At 39.9% G+C, this 17503-nt stretch overlaps 3 protein-coding genes across 3 annotated transcripts; 1 reads left to right on the top strand and 2 right to left on the bottom strand.

The window, feature by feature from the left end:
• The first annotated feature begins 1297 nt into the window (after nucleotides 1-1297).
• On the top strand, nucleotides 1298-5972 carry st6galnac6 (ST6 (alpha-N-acetyl-neuraminyl-2,3-beta-galactosyl-1,3)-N-acetylgalactosaminide alpha-2,6-sialyltransferase 6). Its single transcript, XM_062412720.1, has 6 exons — nucleotides 1298-1444; nucleotides 1766-1819; nucleotides 2134-2328; nucleotides 3189-3601; nucleotides 4215-4322; nucleotides 4434-5972. Exons 2-6 carry the CDS (start codon nucleotides 1802-1804, stop codon nucleotides 4618-4620), a joined length of 921 nt encoding a protein of 306 aa, XP_062268704.1. The 5' UTR covers nucleotides 1298-1444; nucleotides 1766-1801; the 3' UTR covers nucleotides 4621-5972.
• spout1 (SPOUT domain containing methyltransferase 1) lies at nucleotides 5392-10759 on the bottom strand. The gene is made up of 12 exons (XM_062412719.1): nucleotides 10645-10759; nucleotides 10520-10559; nucleotides 9693-9806; nucleotides 9445-9610; nucleotides 9272-9361; nucleotides 9139-9188; nucleotides 8622-8752; nucleotides 8083-8155; nucleotides 7886-7984; nucleotides 7638-7740; nucleotides 6974-7121; nucleotides 5392-6797 (listed from the first exon to the last, which is right to left on the bottom strand). The coding sequence occupies exons 1-12, from the start codon at nucleotides 10690-10692 to the stop codon at nucleotides 6723-6725; spliced, it is 1137 nt and encodes a 378-aa protein (XP_062268703.1). The 5' UTR covers nucleotides 10693-10759; the 3' UTR covers nucleotides 5392-6722.
• Nucleotides 10760-11387: 628 nt separating this feature from the next.
• Nucleotides 11388-16844, bottom strand: kyat1 (kynurenine aminotransferase 1). Its single transcript, XM_062412718.1, has 13 exons — nucleotides 16621-16844; nucleotides 16481-16539; nucleotides 15304-15451; nucleotides 15040-15189; nucleotides 14359-14445; nucleotides 14102-14227; nucleotides 13658-13778; nucleotides 13484-13560; nucleotides 13305-13394; nucleotides 12513-12699; nucleotides 12306-12382; nucleotides 11859-11945; nucleotides 11388-11758 (listed from the first exon to the last, which is right to left on the bottom strand). Exons 1-13 carry the CDS (start codon nucleotides 16690-16692, stop codon nucleotides 11699-11701), a joined length of 1341 nt encoding a protein of 446 aa, XP_062268702.1. The 5' UTR covers nucleotides 16693-16844; the 3' UTR covers nucleotides 11388-11698.
• Between the last annotated feature and the right edge of the window lie 659 nt (nucleotides 16845-17503).

Here is a 17503-nt window from a genome sequence, read left to right on the forward strand (position 1 = left end):
ATCACAAGAAATTGGTAAACTAAGAGCCTTACTGCAGAAACGAAAGTGAACAGTCACCTCAGGTGCCACAACTTTTATTCGTTACTTAGAAAAGCTACAACTGTACAATGCAATGCTGGAAACGATTGTTAGCAACAAAGTCAGACAAGCTGGACAATAGGCTTCAAATGAAACACATGGTGCTGGTTTGGGATCAAATGGACAGAAAATAAAGCAACGCACATGATTAACAATTGATTTTCGCTGTAGAAAAGATTTCGCAAAGGTGTCAATTCGTCAATTATCAAATTGAGTTAAACAAAAAAGTCTTGTTCTATGCTTCAATAAAAAATCATACATTAAACAGTGAATATTTGACTACCAAAAATTACTGTGCGCACACACACACACACAAACACGCACTGGAACTTCTATGTTTGTGAGAACAACCATTGGCATAATGTGTGAATCACTAGCCCATAGCCCGCATTTTATCCATCAGAACTAAATGCTTGAGCCTGATTCTAACAATGACCCCAGAAGCAGGTCCTAACCCTCTGACAGCCTTTTGAAAAGGTGAACATCAGCCGAAACCTCCTCACTATGTAAGGTCCATGCTCACACTGCAGTCACTGTGGACAGCCTCACCAAAACCTTGTCCCTAAGCTTAACCATGACCAGTTTATGCCTGACCCTATCAAACCACAATTAAAATGTTAACCTAACAGGACATTGATGCCTAACCCTGACCTTAATCTAATCACAATTCACAATATACCACTGACCGTTAACCATGACCAATTCAAACCCAACCCTAACTTTAAATTAACCAGGATTCACAATCAACCAGGAACTCAGAAATAACCTTCTTCCTCATTGAGACCAGGTTCTGGTGCCCATTGGGTTTTAACTGATCCGGACATCCTGAAAAGGGGAGTGTTTATACTGGAAAAAGTCTTAAAGAGGAACCAAAAATGAGAACAGCCTGAAGTAAAAGCCCCTTTACCCATCCCCATAACCCCTTCCTAAGTTTCCTTAGTTATCCTAAATCACAATCAACATGGATGCCTTAAAATTACATTGTTATATTTCTTCATTTATTTATCACCCTTTTTAAGATGTTTTATCAACATGTGACACAGGACCTTCACCTTCCTATATAACCTTAACCATAACCATTTTATGCCGAACCCTAAACCTACACTGTGTTTATACTGGAGGAATCTGGATTAATAATACCACATCATTTGTCTGTGATGACGTCACGGCACTGGTGCAAGAAGACGGGGGGACGTGAGGAGGAGGAGGAAGAGGAGGAGGAGACACCGCATAGGCCCAGAAACATCGGTGTAGCTCCGGCTGATCGCTGCTCTCTCTCACCTCCTCGCTTGGACACGGAATCACGATCTCACACGTTACTCTGATCAGCGGGGGGTGTTGTTTTTGTAAAGAACTGGCGGTAAAGGTACGTGAATAGCTGGTCGAGGCGCTGCTGCGTGTTGTTGTGTTATCACGTTCTTCCCTTGTTGCGTTCGATGTTTGGTTATTATGAGGGAAAAAAATACGTTCTATCACTGTATTACACGTTTGTATTGTATTGTATTTGGATTGTAAATACCAATATCTGCTCAGAATATCGCTCTGACGCTGCTTATTTACATGTAGAAGGCAGTGAAGCTTCAATATACTGTTCCACTGTTTGTAACATGAGATGTAACGGTGTCAGATCGGCCGTGTGACAGTTTGTGTGTGTGCGTGTGTGTGTGTTTGTGTGTGTTTGTGACAGGTATGATGACAGACAGACACACTCTGATCAGAAAGCATGGGGCTCAGTGGAAAGGTAAGACCAGAACACCCACAACATCAGGAGGGTGTGGCACTTATAGAGACCTCTAACCCTTCATCTCCATCTTCATCTTCATCACTATCATAAGTATTAAAAACAGGAATACATCCATAGGTATCATCATTATAATCCTTGTTTACCTGTGGGTTGAACAAGTAGTCAGACCCTTCTTTTTATACTCACATTATACTGTATACTTTATCTGTTGTACATTACATAGGTCTTGAAATTTCATTTATTTGGTCTCACTAAGTCTTAAATTCAACAGTAGTTACTATGCGAACTTTTATTGTTTATTTACATTGCAGGGACAACAGAGCCACAGGATGGTGATCTTTGTTGTCATCCTCGTCCTGATGACAATCCTCTTCCTGTACGGCTCCAGCAATGTCAGCAGTGACGTCTTTACCCCCATGCACGTGGCCGTTAATAACCTCCTCAAGAACTCAGACCTGAAGAAGTGGGCTGGGAAAGAAGGCTACGTGCCATTTCATGGGAACAAGGTGCTTTAAAGTTTGCACACAAACACTGGAGTGGTCAAACTGGAACTTGATCGGCAGATTAATGCACTGAATATTTACACAAACACTGTAGAAAGAAAACACCACAAGGAAGTGGTGAACCGTCAGAAGCGGAATCTGTCAAAACTGTGCACCACTTTCAACTTCATGAGCACATTCTTCTCTAAACTTCTCTGGCAATATGAATTATCAAGAAATGTCCAAATGATAACCATCTCAAACAAGGGAGAAAAGATGGAAAAACAAAAGAGCTTCTCCCTCCTACTCACGGCTATTAAAAGCAGGATCAGGTGTTATGGGTACAAGTTGTGTTGAATAATCAAAAAGCAAGCTCACAGAAATCAATGTAATTTCACATCATCTCCAGTGGTCCTCACTTAATGTAGAAAGACACAAATCTGCAAGACTCTCGATTTACAACAGTGATGCTAAACACAGAAAACAACATGCTGGCTCTCTGTTGAGAGTGGGGAGACATGAAGAGAGAGAGAGATGGCTGTCAGTCATGGTTTACGAAGACTCAACTCTTCAGCGCACACACAGCCGCTCTGACACTGATGTGTGGAGAGAGAGATCAAATCACAATTATGACCCCTGGGGAAGGACGGGGCGGAGATGTGTCTGAATGGTGGACAATGTCTTGTTGTTTAGAGGTTGAGTTTCAGCATAGATTTGAATATGAGCGTGGGTTTCAAGATTCACACTCACTAGCACTCACTTGATTTTAGGGCTTTAACTTTTTCGTTTTCGTTGGTATGAGCCTCATGGAGCCTCATGGAGGCTCATACCAAAAAAATGCTGATTATTTATATATTCGTTAATAAACGTTGTCTCTTTTTCAGAACATGAACCTGCACTGCAATACCTGCGCGCTGGTGACAAGTTCAAGCCATGTGTTGGGGAGTCGAGCGGGAGAAGAGATCGACCGCGCGGAGTGTGTGATTCGGATGAATGACGCTCCTACGCTGGGGTTCGAGGCGGATGTGGGCAGTCGGACTTCCCTGAGGGTCGTGGCCCACTCCAGCGTGTTCAGGGTGGTCCGCAGGCCCAACGAGTTCTTGCATCGCATGGACAACAACCCGGTGATCATATTCTGGGGACCCCCGAGCAAGATTGGGAAGGAGGGCAAGGGAACTTTGTACAGACTGATCCAGAGAGTCAGCATGACCTACAGCAACTTGTCGTGTTTCAGTATCGTACCCAGCAAGATGCGCCGGTTCGACAGTCTCTTTCATAAGGAGACAGGGCGAGACAGGTGAGTGTTTAGGGAGGGAGTAAACTACTGGTAATTACATAGAGCCTAACCGATTTTTGACATAATTGGGATTTTTCTGGAGTAAACATTTTCAATAACCTTATATGGCTAATGCATAAGATTCACAAACAGAAGAAAAGGGAGGCATTCTATTTTACAATTTAAATGAATGTTGTGATAAATAACTATAATTAAAAAGAGAACACAAATACAATAGAATCTGAAATTAAGAAAATAAACATTAACATATTTTTTACATAAAATGTAATCATAAATGCAAACAATTTTGGGATTGTAAACGTTTCTAGCTTTGTTTTGATCGTTGTTAACATCTCAAATCGATTAATTGATTTGTGAGATAATTGAGTGTTTTTCTGCACAAAACTCTATATCTTTATTTCTGTAAAATATTTGTTTTCATATTAGCAGTTATCAGCAAACATTAATTTCCCATATTGATATATCTGGGATGGGCATATATATCAAATTTAATATATATTTATCATATTGACTCATTTTAATCAACCAACCAATAAACCGGACAGGCTCTAGTATATATAGTTACCTCAGTATTGGGTAAACTCAATTCTCTCTTTTCTTTTTTCCTGCTTAGACAAAAATCTCACTCGTGGTTGAGCACAGGCTGGTTCACAATGGTCATCGCCATTGAGATATGCGATAACATAACAGTATATGGGATGGTTCCACCCAATCACTGTGGGTGAGTAGAACTTCAGCGCTAACCAACCTGCAAGATGTTTACCACATTATTATAGATCACAAAGGAAAGTGGCAGCAAAACCAACATATGATAAAATATTTTGTTTTCCAGAAAAAAACCTGGATCCAAGAAGATTCCCTATCACTATTACAAACCCAGGGGGCCTGATGAATGTGTCACTTACATACAGAGCGAGAAAAGTCGGAAAGGAAACCACCACCGCTTCATTACCGAGAAGCATGTGTTTGCACGCTGGGCAAAGCAGTACAACATCACCTTCACTCACCCCGACTGGTGAACACACAGAAAACCCTTTAAGAGGTCTCTTCTGCCTTCACGGAGGAATGACAGAGTACCGAGGGGTGGATGATGTTTGGTGACTTCCCCGATTGGGCCTTCAAATCACTACGTGATGGACGACTGCTCTTGGGGGGAAATAGGAAAGAATTGCAGAGATATAATGAAATGTGCTCTGCCGCCAAAACTCACTTTAGAGAGGTTTCTGAAACACTGTGCGTATCGTCCACATTGACACGTGGCAGTCGTGTTTTTGTAGATAGAAAAGAAACTGATTTTAAAGATTGATTTTTACATGTTTATAATATTTTGGTTATGTATCGGAAATGCACTGTTTCCCGTGTTGAAGTGGGAGTGTATATAAGTGTTCGCATCAGCTATGTCAATAAGTGGCCGACAAAATACTCTATATAGCCCTTATTTGTCCATTATACAGAGAATATATATATATATATATATATATATATACACACACTTTAGTAACTGCAGTGATACAATTTTTTGTAACAGTTCCTAAATCAGTACCAAAAAACCTCTACATACGTCTCATTGGAAGTATGACCCCAATGTTCTTAAATGGTTTAAAATATTGCATCTGTAAGTTGAAATTAGTTTTGAATTGGCAAATAGTTTCTATGAATATGTAAACATGACCTAATCTGACCAAGGGTCTAATTAATAATAATTCAGTTTTTTGATCTTGTTGCTATGGAAACACAAAACTAAACAGGTGTAAATATCAGGTGATAACATAGAGTGAGGATAAAACACATTGGTTTACTTAAGTTTATTTAGATTGATACAACAGTTAGTTACAAAACAGTTAGCGCGTCTATCATTGGTGTTGGTAATATTCTGACATATGCCAGAAAGTAAAATTCAGAAATCAATTTCTGCAGATACAAATGTTACTTTTGTTTTCATGTTGATAAACCCTCAATTAGAAATTAGCATTTTTTTTGTTGCCTCAGATGTTGATTTGAACGTTTTGCACAGTTCATAAACCCCCTGCCTCATATTTTAAATGTTTTTTTTTTTATTTTTTAAAACCTCTGGCATTGCAGCGCATGCGACTTAATTTCAAATATATCATGGCCTTGTTAACTGTTGGTATGTTGCTCTTAGAACTGCACGATTAAACTGAAAGTTACGTTACAATTTGTATGTAAAAACATAATGGAGAGAAGGCTGGGATTTCTTGAACAGTGTTGCCTTTTGCAAGTAAAACAACCGTTCTCTCAGATATACGGAATCTGCTGGTGAGGCTTGTTTCACAACGCTTGACTGGTTTTGATCAGAAGCCTTGTACTTGTGAATCTATTGGTCAGCAATAAATAGACAACATATACTTGATCTGTTGTGCTCCTGTATCAATGCAAAAATGTTTAAAGTTAATATCTACACCACAGAAGATGGCAACTTAAACTCCCAAGGTTTCTGGATGACGCAAAAGCTCGGTTTCTAATACTCTGTCCAACTCATTTATTTAAATTAATAGTAAACCAAGTCTTAGACAACTTGGTTGAATCGACACATGTCTCTAAAATGGTTTCTAACATTTATCCTTAAGAAGGAAAAGGTAAAAGGTGCAGATGTTTGCAGCATGCATCAGGAAGACAATCAAAGAGCTGCAAAGACCTGCAGCTCTGTAGAAAGTTAGAATTGTCAGATGTGACTAAAAGCACATGGACCACTCACAATCTCCAATTCATTTCAAAGATGTTTGGCCTGTTTGCTCAGAAACCTAAAGAAGACTGGTGTTAATTGATGATGTTGACATGTTGTGCTGGTCTCAACCCTTTCCATGAAATGTTCTGTACTGTATAAAACCAAGTATCTGCTTAGAAACAAATACAAGTCAGTTCAAACTCAGAGAAAGTAGCTGTATCTGTACAATATGTTGAATCATTTAGAACAATACAGAATGGTAACTCAATAGCAACACAAGGAGAAATCGGATGTGGTGTATGGCAATGACAGCATCCTTGAGACAATGGCACAGTAGACTCTGCTGTAATTTTGATTTAACAACTCTGTGACACCATTAAGATGATAAAACATCTACAAACATGTCTTTATGTTCCTCCATCACTCATTATTAAATCAGCCAGTGGAAACATCGGAAAAAGCAGCTGTGATCTTGTGTCTCAGGCCTGACATGGAAATTAAGATGGCTTCCTGTAAAAAAAAAAAAAAAAAAGCAGAAGAAATAATCACATGAATACACTTTCAAACAATAATGAGCCAAACAGAACATTTGAAGCTCAACTAAAAATCATTAAATATTTACATGTCATCGACAAAGTATGCGTATATCTGTCAAGGTTGGTTTTAACAAAGGTCTCCATCCTCACCTCTGTGCGAATGGTCCTGCTGCCCTGACCTGGACATGTGTTCAGGTAAATGTCAAATAGAACACTGGGGTCAGTCACTTCCAGGTTCTGGTCTGAATCTAGACTGGCCTCCAATCCCTGGAGACCCCCAAACACCACCAAAAGATGACTGCAAGGAAGAGAGCAGTCCAAAGTTTAATTACTAAAACAAAATTCAAAAGTATTAATAATTACACAAATAATCAACATGCTAGCAAATCTGCTGTCAGTCATAAAACAAAGTGTAGAAGAATTTGACCTAATAGCTGCTAGGAGAAGTTAAAGGATCAGCAGAGTGATTATAATTAACCCTGGAGGGCTTTCATGCTTTGTTCAGAGGTCATGGTGATGTCTCATAGTTGTTAAAAGACATTAAAAACCACAGCTGTCAACCTCATAGTGGGAGGAAAGGAAAAGTCAGCAAATCAAAATCAGTAGGTTTTCATCTTGGGGTTCGTGGATGCATGTACGGTTCTACAGAAATTGACGACCACTACAACAGAAATAAAATTAGTAGTGAGTTTGGGTATGAGCAGCACAAAGAGACCACACGAGACAAGCTCATGTTTAATTGTTAGACACCTGATAGTCTGAACCTGGAATGATAAACTTCTCAGATTTCCTGTTTAGTCATCTCCGAACCTACTTGAATTGGGACAGTGTGGTTTGGTCCATGTCGCTGCCTTTCTCGGATGTACCAATAGTCAGATCGTATCCTTCTTTATACGGACTCTCTGTGAAAACGGCACCTGCATTAACAAACAGACAGGAACGACACGTCAGTCAACACATGGGAAGCGCATGCTGGATTCAGCCCTCATCCCAAAACACAGGAAATCATTTTGCAGCATATGTTTGAGAAAAAGAAGGTTACTCAGAGAATGGTAAACCTACTGAGACAGGACGCCAGGCGGACAGTGTATCCCCAGTAGAGACCTCCTTCAGATCTGGGCACATGTGGAGCCACCACCACACCTTTAGAAATTTTACTTTCTGAGGATAATGGGACGACATGTGGACACAGACAGTCAGTACTGGACCCAGAGAAAACATCAATGTCCAAAGAGTTTCAGGCTGATGGACAAGACTACCTTGATTTTGCGCCTCGTTGAGCTGGACTGTGACTCGGAGTCCGGACTGCAGCTGTTTATCAATACGAACTTCCTGAGGGAGCAAATTATAGACTGTAAATAAAAGATGGACGGCGCATCTCGCATTTTTGCGCAAATGCAGCCAGAGTCTGTGCAGTTGTGATCGGAGGGATGGAGCTGAAGGAGCTGAAGTAGTACATTTTATGTACAGAAAATGTCACTGGGTTCAGCCTGTTAATTTTGAATTTGTTGGTTTCCTTAGTCTTCGATGATAAGGTTAGTCCATTTCATATATTTGTGTTTTGGACTGTTGTTGGTTGGACAAAACAAGACATTTAGATAATATTAAATTTGTATTTTTTAAACAACTTTTCTGACATTGTATAGATCAGTCGACGTATCACTGAATCCAGAGAATACCCCAAATATGAACTGATAGAGAATAAATCAGTAGTTTTGAGAGTACATTATATTCAAATAGAAATACACTTTAGTCCACGCTTGTCTATGGCAGGGACCTTGTGGAAACACTTTCTCACCTTCCTCATGCCACAGTTGACTAGTGAACCTTGACCTGGTTTGGTCGGCCTGTCGAGGACAATTCCTTCTCGGTATTCTGACTCCTCGTCTATCCTCATGTGGTGAGGACTGTCTAAAGGGTTTAGCAAACCTGGGAGAGACAAAGACAGGGGGCATGTGAAAATTGGACATTGTTTATACCTGCTGTTAAAAAGTTACCTTTACTGTAATTTTACTTCAAAGTAAATATAGGTTCTATGAAGCAGAGGTGAGGCTCCTTTTTGTTAATTCTCTTATCTTAGGTGAACCTGAATGGACAGATATGATGCACATATTTTCAGAATCAGCTTGAGGTAAACGTACATATGATTAAATTTCCGTTGCTAATAAACATCCATACACCAGCTTGAAAAAAGCAGGGACTTCTTGCAAACAGTAAGTGCTAACAATTCATTTAGAGAGTCCAATAAAGTCTGAGGGGCCCCAGAGCTGTCAAAGCAATGTTTATACAAGGACGTATGAATTATTTCTATTCACCTGCATACTGTAAATCTTGATGTTTAGGGAAAAACCACTTGCGCAGGTACCTGATGGGGAAGAAAACAATGTGAGCACAATTTGATCAAACTGGCCGATACCACTGATCTGATTAAAACATGTTCCTACTCACTGGGGACACTCGAGATACTGAAGTATTCTGGCGAGCTGAACACAAGCCTGCCCTTTCTTCCCAATGCCGGTGAATTCTCCTTCAGTGCTCCTGTGGGATGAACCCAAAAAGTTAACTTTCTGATAATCTAAGGGTGTCCACAAGTAAGTTGTGCCTCCACATCAATAACTTACTTGACATCGTCCCCTTCCTCATCAAACACAATGATCTCATCGACACAGAACACGACGCAGGCTCGAGCGATCTGTCCGGCCAGGTATGTACGAAGTTCGGTGGACTGAGCGTTGTCCAGGACAGATCCCGGCAGCGCCACACTCACTGTGTACGGCCTACCTAGCACTAGAAGATGACATCTTACAGCCCCATGTTCTCAGTCATACAGGCAATCAACAACACATGACCATGAAATGATGATGGCTACCTGTTTTGTTTTGGCTTCTTTCTAGTTCGGCTCTGTCTTCGGCCTCTTGCTCTTTCTGCTTGTCCAACTGTTTGATCAGCTTGTCCGCTTTCCTTTGCTTCTTGGCATCTTTTACTGTAAATGAGGAAGAATCAGGGAGGTCAATGAGAAAATCTAATTCACAGGACTGTTAATATCTGCAATGTAAGGGCAGAACCTTTTAGGCTTTTAACCATTTACAATCAGGCAATACTGTATCTATTAAAGACCCCATGTACATGTGTTGATGTGCATTTTCCTTCTCAGATATGATTTCATGTTCACGATGCAATAGTTAACTGCTTAATCAATAGGTGGCGGCCAGAACATTAATCCACAGCTATTTCAATAATTACTTAATCATCTATATTAATCATATCAATATATAGGCGTGAGCACTGACTTCTTAGCCTTCAAAATTAAAGTCCTTAAAAGAAGAAACTTTTATTTTAATATAAATATTGTGACCAGGCTGTTCGACATCAGGCTCACCTCACCAAATATGTGATTTGTAAAATGTCTAAATAAAACAATTTGACACTTGAATCTCCAGGGGAACCGTATAATTACTAATTATAAAACCTGCGCTCCTAAAAGTTGAGTGACACATTAAAAGGAATCATGTTTTCATTTTGTGGCTAGAAAAACCCACATTAAAACCGACTAAATCTACATATTCACCCATTTGTAGACGGTTAATTATCACTTGAATTTAATGTTTGTAAGAAAACGAAGCCTTATTGCTTCCATCCCCCTGTTCGCATGCACGCAGCTGGAAGCTAACAGCTACACGTCGCTGTTTCACTCACCTTCTGTTTTCCGTTTCTTCCAGTCCACGCGCTCCTCAGACTGCAGACACACAACACACACACACATTGAAGATTATAAAGGAGGAGACTGGGTCATTTTGACACTAAGAATTGCTGTAAATTACCTGAGAAGACACAGGGTTGGTTCTTTTAGCTGCTCCGTCGGTCGACATTTTCAAACGCACCCACACGTGATGTTTATTTACTTCCAGGTCATCTTCCGTTTTCAAAATAAAAGCTTCTCAGAATGAGACTGAACAGTTCATTATCTTATCAATCAATTCATTATTGAGATGTATTTATAAATAATTTGTTTATAAATAATTTGTCTTAACTGAATCTTAGGCTCAACAACGCAATTTCAAATGAAACACAGGAGCCTTCGGTTTCCACAAGCAGGCGCTACTTATATAAAAATACTTAAAATAAAAAAGGATGCCTAATAATTGATCAATTTAACATCTCCATGACTCTACTTCTTTATAAAATAATGATAATAATAATAATATAAAAATAATAAATTGATAATAGAGTGATTAAATGTTTTGTCATCATCTAAGGAGATTTTACGGTGGATTATACATTTACAGTCATAAGATATATCAGGAGTCAAACACTTCCACAAGCACTGAAGTTGCTTCTCTATACAATGAAACAGGATTCATTTACAGTGATTAACCGTCAGCAAAGGTTGATGCATTGTTAAGAATTTTAAATTGTATCTTAGACTTGTTTAAAGTGCAGTTAGGTTGCTGAACGCTCTTTTGGTTTCACATTGTGGTTTCACCACACATTTTTCCATTGACCCCAATGATTGTAATATACATATTTCTTAACATGGAAAACAAAACAATAAAACAACAGAACATCTGGATTCATTAGTTTAATTTAAATCTTCTTGCTCAGATCCATTCAGGGACGGATATCACTGCAGTTAAATGTGAGACACAGTGGACGTACATCATTTAAATAAATGAAACAAAAATTACCTAAATATTTTCTAAACATTTTAAGTGGTAGTTTTCTAACATCCTTGTGCAGGAGTGTTTTCACAGTGGGGTCAGGCTCGGAAACACTGATTATGGCTCATTTGAACTCAGTAGTGAGACTAACCCAGTTTTAAGAAGCTGGAACTGGATGGACCGGGTAACACTTCATATATATATATCATGGACAATTTTATTGCCCCTGATGCCATTTTCTCAAGATGTCCTCAGCTGCGTCCAGGGTGGAGTCCTCCTGTTCGACAAAGACAGGGCGTGTGTGTTTGAGAGGGGAGCAGAGCAATGGGAGAAGGTTTGGATCCATTTCATGTCAATGACTCTGAAGCGGAATTTACCTTGACGAAACAGAATCGGATGTACTTGTCGAACTGCTTGCTGTGCTCTGGACTGTAGAATGCAGAGACAGGGATTGTTGCTAAACCCTGCAGAAGAGTAAGAGGAATACAAATACAAATATTGTAAATACATCGCCACACTCCAAGAAAATAAAGGTTGCATAAAAACATTGATATAATAATGCTTTGGTTAACAGACACAACATCGCATTGTAAAAATACATGTCACAAGATTTGATTTCCTCTGCCAAGGTGCCTCTGTCCATTTGTTTATTGGTTTGCTTGACAGCAGGACATCGCAAAAAACTACCGAACAGATTTCCATTAAACTCGGTGGAAGGATGGGATATGGGCCAAGAAAGAACAAATTAAAGTTTGGACAAAGGACAAATTAAATCTAGACAAAGAGAATGACATAGTCAATCTAGTCTAATATTGCATCCTTACCTTCTCTTTAATAAGCCATTTAACAAATCTGAAATCATAGGCTTCATTCGTTGGGCTCTGATCATTCAGATCCACCTCTATTTAAAAAACAAAACAAGGTGAATATTAATTAGGAGGCCACAATTGAAGAAATGTACAGCAATTACTTTTGTATTTCTTTTTTTAAGTCTTGATGAAACTACAAGCTCGTGTTTGTTCGTCACTCACGGACAGAGGAGATGTCTGCGATCATAAAGTATCCTCCCTCTGGTACGATGGGCTGCAGACCTACGCTCTCCAGACACGAGGCCAGCTTCCTCCTCTTGAGCTGCAGAGCTGCAGGTAGCTGTTGCAAGTAGCTCTCTGGAGTCCCCAGCAGCTCGTACTCTCTCTCAAATCCTTGAGCCACTGCCTCCTGGAACAGGAAGGTTACATGATAGAAGAATAGGGACAAAATGGGACATACAAGAGCTAAGCTTATTCTGTTGAATAAAGATTTTCATATCAGAGCATATTGGCAAACATAAACGCTGAAACTTTATGTCTACTATATATATCTGTAGAAAGGCTCCCATTGGTGGATTTTAATAGGCTAACCCATGAATTGATTGTGTTGTAGTTGCAAGAATAAATTACTTAAGTTGATCAGTCAAGCTAATATGTATTCTTTCTGTGTAATAACCTCTTATTAATACATTTCCAGCCTCTTAGGCAGCTTTAAATGGTGGGAACGGCTCCCGTCACAATCTGTGTTGTGTAGTTAAAAATACAAAAGGTGAGATAATCATCTTCTTTTCTGATAATGTCAGTGGCACTGGCTGAATTATATTAATCATTAACATTCACACGTCGGTGTATCATTTGGTATCTCAGGAAAATCAGGTCTGGTCTTGTATTGAAGTTAGAATAGTAAATAGAAATTCCTGGACAGGGGCCATAGTTGTACAACACTGCTAAAAATTCAAAAAAGAGAAAGTAAATTTCTCAATATCTCAAATGTTCCTGGAGTTGAGCGTTTACCTGAGCAGCTGTAGCACAGTGATAAACGCTGTTCTGATGGATGGTTTTCATGTGTTTGATGATATGTCCAGAGCTGATGGCCCAGCCGACCTGAGAACATGAGCCGGTATAACAAGAATGTGAAGCAGATCACACAACTTAGATCGCACAACTCAACACAAAACGTGTCAGTGCGTTACCTTCCATCCGGTCGCACTGAAAGTCTTTCCACCGCTACTGATGGTTATGGTTCGCTCCCACATGCCAGGAAGGCTGGCTGTCAGTATCCCACCAGAAAACAGGCAGTTTATATTAATATTAATATGTCTCTTTGAGTTGAAGCCTGTTGCTGAACTATCTTAACAGCATCTCACCGATCTTTACGTGTTTGGCTCCGTCATACGTCAGCCACTCGTACACTTCATCACTGATGCACAGCAGATCGTGTTTGATGCAGACATCAGCGATCATTTGGAGCTCTTCGGTCTTGTAAACCTGTAGAGGACACAGATGTGTGCTTATATCAGGGACCACGTTATAGGTGTTGAAATGACAAAAAGCAATTATTGCCCTGTGGTTGTATGCCTCTGCCAAACGGTGCAGTTTCAGTCCACATGCCCCCCAAAAAAATTGAAGAAATTCCCGAATAACAGACTTGAGAGATCGTGTTCAAGCCCATTAAATATTTTTGGAGGCCACCATGACTTTGACCTCTGACCCTAATCTAATCAGTTAGTCTGTGAACATTTGGGCCAAATTTGAAATGATGAAATGATTCTCTGTTGAACTTTTCCCACAGAACTCTTCTTTCAGCTCACCTTTCCTAGTGGGTTGTTGGGCGTGTTGAAAACGATGGCTTTCGTACGTGGAGTGATTTTACTGGCCAGCTCCTCAGCAGAGAGAACCCAGTCCCCACTGGACAGGGCGGCCCCGCCCTCACCTTTCTTTAAACGAAAAGACAAAAACACTTTGAGGTAAATGTACAAATTATAGTCGACACAAAGGTTACCTCGTCAAAAGATGCTTCTCAACTCTTTTGTATATTTATTTAGATTTTTACGTGCAAACCACTCACTGGCCTCAGAGGAACATACTCTGCCTTTCCTCCAGCCATCACCACCATCGGATGGTAGCAGTCGAAGAAAGGCTCAATGATTATTACCTGAAAGACACATTTTGAATAATTAACCACACATCATGGTATGGTAAATTAACTATATATATATATATATAAATGTAGCCCAAGGATACTTTGGAATGCAGACTGTAGGAGTCAGGGATTCAAAACCACCAACCTTCTGGTAAGTGGACAACCATCTCTGCCTCCTGAGCCACAGCTGCCTTCATAACATTTATACACACTACTGTGCTGAAGTCAAAGATTAAACCCGAGTCCAACACCAAGATGGCGCAGCAGCTCCGACCTCTTTTCTGTGTTTGTGTATTTTGGTTCTTTTATAAATCCTCATCCAATCATCTAGTATCACTGCACTTTACTCAAGTACATTTCTTAACAAACAATATTTCCATGGTGTATATTATGTACATATTCAGTGTATTTTTATAAAATTTTCTATTTTTGGTTTCCCTGTCTACAGCCATCGGAATATCTGCTGCTGTAATAAGTGACTTTCCCTGGCGTGTGATCATCAAAGTTTGATATTATCTTTCTTTAACTCTCATGGTATTTTTTAACCTACACCGAGCACCCTGTTTTGTTATTGACACACACACACACGCAGGCTGATTATCCCACCTCATCCCCTTCATCGATCAGAGCCTGAAATGCACAGAAGAGCGCCTGATAAGCTCCAACTGTGACCAGGATGTCTTCAAACGGGTCGATCTCATGTCCCACGATCCTACTGAAGAACTTAGCCAGAACTTTTACAAGAGGGGGGTGGCCCTGAGGAACCAAAGAGCAACAAAACATCAATCAATGTTTGGTAAGAAGGGTCAGGGTCAGAGTTATAACTTAACCCCCCTACACAAATCTCCCCATGTTTTTCATCACACTTACAAAAGCTCTGGTGTACTGGTGCATAGAGGGTCCTCCGCTCAGCGCTTTGCAAAAAGCCTCCTTGATGAACGGAGGCGGGGAGAAGTCCGGAAACCCCTGTCCAAGGTTCACGACTTTGTAGTCTGCAGCCAGTTGTGTAAATTCAACCCTGTTGGTGCAAAACAGCTGTTCACACACTGCAGTGGTCGAACCACAGTCTTCAGTTAGAATCAATCGTGTGCTGTAATAGTTTGACCGTGTCTCCTGAGCTACAGCCCAAAGACCCCCGACAAGATAACAATATTCCAAGGACATCTCTCATGTGTGTCCCATGGAACATTTTTACACAGCCTGTTTCTTTAACATTTCTACTTAAAGAACGAGAAGTATGAAAGATGCTGTCCCCCGTTTGCATTCGGCATTCAGAACATATGTAACGGTGGAAGCCTATTATTGTTATTATATATTATAACATTTCTACATAATAAATAAGTGAAACAAAGGTGAACAGCTCTATGAAATAAATAGATACAAAATGATATAAATTATAAAATTGTCACTCATGAAGAAAATTTTATAATTTGTCTTCATGACACACACACACACGCTGGCTTTTATTCCAATAAGAGTAACTTATTGGAATAAAACTAAAAAAGATATATAATACATTGTACAAATCGATCATTTGAAATATTCCGTTTTTTATATCATGTTTCAACTCATGTTCATTCAAGTGATGTATTTCTCTTTGCGGTCTATCCTGACACACATTGAGCTTATGCTTGATGTATGAAATATGTTATATTAATACATTTGACTTGACTACACATATTATCTTAAATATTCAACATTTAAAGCTTTGTAAGAGGGGAAAAAATAGCAGAATAAAAGACTGATTTTGTTTCTCTTGTTAATCAGTCTTTGGTGACAGTAACGCTTCCTAAGAGCAGAAATGTGATCCAGTGAGTGATCGAAGGCGATTTAAAGGACAGGGGCAGTGGGAGTGGGACACCCCCACGATCCACCAATCAGATTATACCCATGTGAGAGATACACAGAACACGGTATCGCTTTACACGGAGCTGACGGACACACTCGACTTTGACTGCAATAAAAATCGGAGCCCCGTGAGTTCCCGTGTAAAACGGAACTTTGCAAATGAAACCAAAGACACAGACCCCCCCCTCCGATCACTCACCACACGTTTTTGTCCACACCGTCTGTCCTGCGAGCGTTCAGTCGTCTGGACATGGTGACCTGGGGAGCATGTTGTTAACATGTGGTCCATGTGCAGGGATCACAGGAGCGCGTCATCCTGTGAGATGAAGCTGAACTCACCTGATGATGGTGTCTAATGAAACTCTGACGAATTACAGCAGCGGCGCGCAGATTACTGTTGACTGTCCTCATCGATGGACGCTCATCGCCTCGCGCTAATTCCACCGCTCACAACACAGCAGTGCACGGGACGTTTCCAACGCGTGGTTCCAATCTGCACATGAACTCCTGCAGATCTTCACTTTGAACTAAAGACACAGCAACTGGCGTCTTGTGTTTATATTAATTTGTTCTTCCTCCTGGGCGGAGCGAGACATTCAAATGGCCAACAGCGACACCGTCTGTCAATGAGGGACATTACACAGAGGCTGTACAGAAGAGTCAAACATTAACTACGGTGTGGTAGATAATAAGTGATTAAGATCCCTTCACGACACATGTTCTACTCATGTTTGGAAATAACGCTAGGGTTTTTCATTTTCTTGGTAGTCCTTTTATACTCAATGTGACGGCGTCTCATTCTGGTCATTTTGTTGATTTGTGTCTCCATGATGTCATTTTTAAATAGTTATTAATCACTTTAAGGTGATTTGTGGTTATTTTGTGCCTCATTGTGGTTTTGTTTATATTTAGGGCCAGTTTGATTACTTCTGTAGTATCTTTTTGGACATGTGTAGTTGTATTGTATTGTATCTCCATTGGGTCATTTAGAGCCTCTATGTAGTTGTTTTTTGTGTCTTTAAGGTAATTTCGTTTATATCTGTAGGAGCATTTAGCATTTTATAGTTTTATACCTCTTTGTGGTCCTTTTGAAGTTGTTTTGTATCTTTGTGGTTATGTTGTAGTTTTATCTCTTCAGAGCAATTTTGAGAATTTATGTTGTTTTGTATGTCCTTGGGATCATTTTTGCATCTTTAGTTGTTTTTATCTCTTTGTGGTTATT

Source organism: Platichthys flesus, chromosome 19, assembly GCF_949316205.1.
Source record: "Platichthys flesus chromosome 19, fPlaFle2.1, whole genome shotgun sequence".
In the NCBI taxonomy this organism is placed as follows: domain Eukaryota; kingdom Metazoa; phylum Chordata; class Actinopteri; order Pleuronectiformes; family Pleuronectidae; genus Platichthys; species Platichthys flesus.

Coding starts and splice junctions, on each gene's coding strand:
- st6galnac6 (XM_062412720.1), top strand. Junction 2,329..3,188: donor TGCCATTTCATGGGAACAAG/GTGCTTTAAAGT, acceptor TCTCTTTTTCAG/AACATGAACCTGCACTGCAA. Junction 4,323..4,433: donor GTTCCACCCAATCACTGTGG/GTGAGTAGAACT, acceptor TTTGTTTTCCAG/AAAAAAACCTGGATCCAAGA.
- spout1 (XM_062412719.1), bottom strand. CDS start 10,692: ATGTCGACCGACGGAGCAGCTAAAAGAACCAACCCTGTGTCTTCTCAG. Junction 9,189..9,271: donor CAGTATCTCGAGTGTCCCCA/GTGAGTAGGAAC, acceptor CTTCCCCATCAG/GTACCTGCGCAAGTGGTTTT. Junction 7,985..8,082: donor CAACGAGGCGCAAAATCAAG/GTAGTCTTGTCC, acceptor CATTATCCTCAG/AAAGTAAAATTTCTAAAGGT.
- kyat1 (XM_062412718.1), bottom strand. CDS start 16,692: ATGAGGACAGTCAACAGTAATCTGCGCGCCGCTGCTGTAATTCGTCAG. Junction 15,190..15,303: donor ACCAGTACACCAGAGCTTTT/GTAAGTGTGATG, acceptor TTGGTTCCTCAG/GGCCACCCCCCTCTTGTAAA. Junction 14,446..15,039: donor TGATCGATGAAGGGGATGAG/GTGGGATAATCA, acceptor TGTGTCTTTCAG/GTAATAATCATTGAGCCTTT.